The sequence below is a fragment of the Rosa rugosa genome, chromosome 5 (assembly GCF_958449725.1).
Source record: "Rosa rugosa chromosome 5, drRosRugo1.1, whole genome shotgun sequence".
NCBI classification, from domain to species: Eukaryota; Viridiplantae; Streptophyta; class Magnoliopsida; order Rosales; family Rosaceae; genus Rosa; species Rosa rugosa.
This window is the reverse complement of record NC_084824.1, coordinates 35,500,733-35,503,756: the sequence shown is the minus strand read 5'-3', so window position 1 is coordinate 35,503,756 and position 3,024 is coordinate 35,500,733. Positions and strand designations below refer to the sequence as shown.

Below are 3,024 nucleotides of genomic sequence, written 5' to 3'. Positions count from 1 at the left end.
GCTAGGCTGGCCTTGCTTCCTCCGGACAAGATACAGAGTGGAAAATTTTTTCTATGGGGTAGTAGCAGTAGTACCAGTAATAATAATGTGGTGGTATCCTCCAAGTTATAACTCAGAAATTCGATCATGATTAATGAAGAACTGAGATTAAGAATATATGTAGGCATCTTTCGCATGTGAAAGGTTCTGGGTACGTAATACTTATTTTTGGTGTGTAAAATTTAATAATTAATTGGATCGAATCTCAATCGAGTAGTGTGTATTTGGTAGAATTGGAGGTGATCGATCGACTCGGTCAACTCTTAAGAAAAAAAAAAGTATTTTACAACAGCTACGCTAACAAACGAATCAAGCGATTCAAGCCAAAAGTACCGACCAAAATACGCATCACCAATGAATTTGACAATTTCTATATATGATGATGTCTCCAGCTAGCCTGACCTCCCTAACTATAACCATCGCATCGCAACCTCTTGGGTATTGTCTTTCACTGCTCCCAGATACATTGACCTCATGAACTTCTTCACCCCCTTCAACTCATAATATATATTTTGATTGGTCATCGTGACTCTTATTTAAACAATTTAGTTGTGCTACCACATTGAGAAATCATACACATGAAATAGACTAAAATGAATCAAATCATTTGGAAGGCCTTCCGAATTAGGCTGACAAGGATCAGGTCAATCTACCGAGTAAGCCAGTACTACCTACATATTTCTTATACATTCTATTTTTCATGTAACATTTACCTCATTGACAACTCATTAGTTTTCGAAATATCAATTAAAATAAAAAAATCTCCATTAGGGTTCTGGTATGCCAAAACCTAGCACACAACTTAACTCTACGAAAATTGTCAAATCTGTTGGAATGAGCTGTGAATATTCTGTGTTTAATTAGGATCATGTTTCCTATTGTAATCAGATATCTTATAGGAGCCTAATATCTTGTTTATTACTTACCTTAATGTATAGGGATGTATTAGTATATATTCCTCCTTATGGAGAAGAATAAAATTATCACCATATTCTAAACCATCAGTTTTGATATGGTATCAAAGCATGTTCGATCCTAACTCTTAGGACAACATCTCCTACCTTTGAATCCCGAATTCCAAATCCGAATTTGTCCCGAATTTCGAAGTGCTCATCACATCCTGCTGCAAGTACAGAAACCCGAAAAGAAATCCAAATTCTGAATCATGGCCATTGACGAAACCACCAAAGTACTTCCATCCTCATCTGATTCTGCCTCACCAGTTCCACCAGTTGTTCATGTTCAATACCACAATGATTCTTCCCCATTCCCTACAGGAGTCATCCTCGATGAGACCAACTATTCTCTTTGGTCTTAGGTTATGGAGATGCGTATTGGTGCTCGCAATAAAGCGGGCTATCTTACTGGAGCAGTAACCAAGCCACCGCTTGGAGATCCCAACTATGATACGTGGATCACTACCAACCACAAAGTCAAGAGTTGGCTGATTGATTCAATGATTCCAACACTTATGCAGAGGTTCATTCGACTTGGTATAGCTCGGGAAATCTGGGATGCCGTTTCCAAAACTTTCTATGAAGGGGTCTGATGAAACTCGGATTTTCGAATTGAATCGGAAGTCCTTCACTACTCTGCAAAATGGGAGACCTCTCTCTACATATTACAATGAATTGATTGCTATTTTTCAAGAGATTGATCACAGGAGCACAACTCAAGAAGACACGGTAGCGGGAGTGACTCAACTCAGCGCTGCAATGGCCCGACTCCGGGTCCATATTTTTCTTGAGTGGTCTGGACTCTGATTTTGATCAGGTGCGTGGAGAAATTTTGCGCAAAGAGCCCAAATTAGATCTTGAGAGCAGCTATGCTTATGTCCGCATGGTGGATCAACAAAAGAAGACTATGGGTAGCTCTCCAGCAGTTCTAAAGGCTCGGTATTAGCAGTTACTCGTCCTAGACAAGGCCTGCCTTCTGGATCATCTTCAGCCAAACCCAGTGCTTCCCCACAAAATCCTCAGCCTCGGTACAATTCTTCCCTATCTCGGCCTGGAGGTTTAGTTTGTCAGCATTGTGGGGAATCAGGTCATTCTAAATGGAAGTGCTATGAGATTATTGGCTATCTAGAATGGTGGGATTTCACCAAGAAGCCTCGGAAGAATCTTGGAGGCAAAGCTGCAATAAATACTTCAGAAACATCTCCAGATCAAGGAAACGCACAAGCAACCGCTAATGTGACTCAGACAGGTAATCCCGGTAAGACTTTGAATGTTACTGCTATTTCTAGTAATACTACTTGGATAATTAACATAGGTGCATCAGATCATATAACGAATGACCCAACTATACTTCATTCAATCAAACTTTCATCTCAGGCCATTATCTCTACTGCTGATGGTAGTCCTTCTCCAGTTTCTGGGGAAGGTTCTATCACTCTTTCACCCTCTCTTACTTTAGATACTGTTCTTATTGTCCCATCATTAACTTATAGTCTCTTATCTGTTGGCCAAATCACTATGGCCCTATCCTGTCTAGTAATTTTGTGGCCTTCCTTTTGTATATTTCTGGATATCCTAACCCGAAAGATTCTTGGCTATGGTGTTAGAAGGGGAAACTTGTACTACCTGGACTTGACAGATAAAGGCAATCAGAAATTGGGACAAGCACACAAGACAGGGGGAGTAGAAGAAGCAAGAGCATCAGTTTGGTTATGGCATCGATGTTTAGGCCATCTTTTTTTTTGGATATCTTAGGAAACTACAACCACATTTGTTTTCAGTGGTTAGTGATTATGATTTTAAGTGTGAAGTTTGTGAACTGGCCAAAAGCCACCGGATTTATTATGCTCCAAGTTTTAATAAAAGTTCAATTCCCTTTATGAGACTCCGATGTTTGGGGCCCGGCGAAGTATTCTACTTTCTCGAGTGCTACTTATTTTGTTACATTTATTGATGAGTGTACTCGAATGACTTGGGTCGTGTTATTGAAGCATAGGGGAGAAGTCTTTAAAACCTTTCAGGAATTCCA

At 39.9% G+C, this 3,024-nt stretch overlaps 1 protein-coding gene across 2 annotated transcripts in view; it reads left to right on the top strand.

Moving 5' to 3' along the window:
• Window positions 1-156, top strand: part of LOC133712542 ((+)-neomenthol dehydrogenase) — a 3,228-nt gene extending 3,072 nt beyond the window's left edge. For both annotated transcript variants that reach the window (XM_062138637.1, XM_062138638.1), the window contains exon 4: window positions 1-156. This exon is cut by the window's left edge and continues 303 nt beyond it. In XM_062138637.1, coding sequence (XP_061994621.1) covers window positions 1-111 — 111 coding nt within the window. In that variant the 3' untranslated portion in view covers window positions 112-156.
• Window positions 157-3,024: the final 2,868 nt, after the last annotated feature.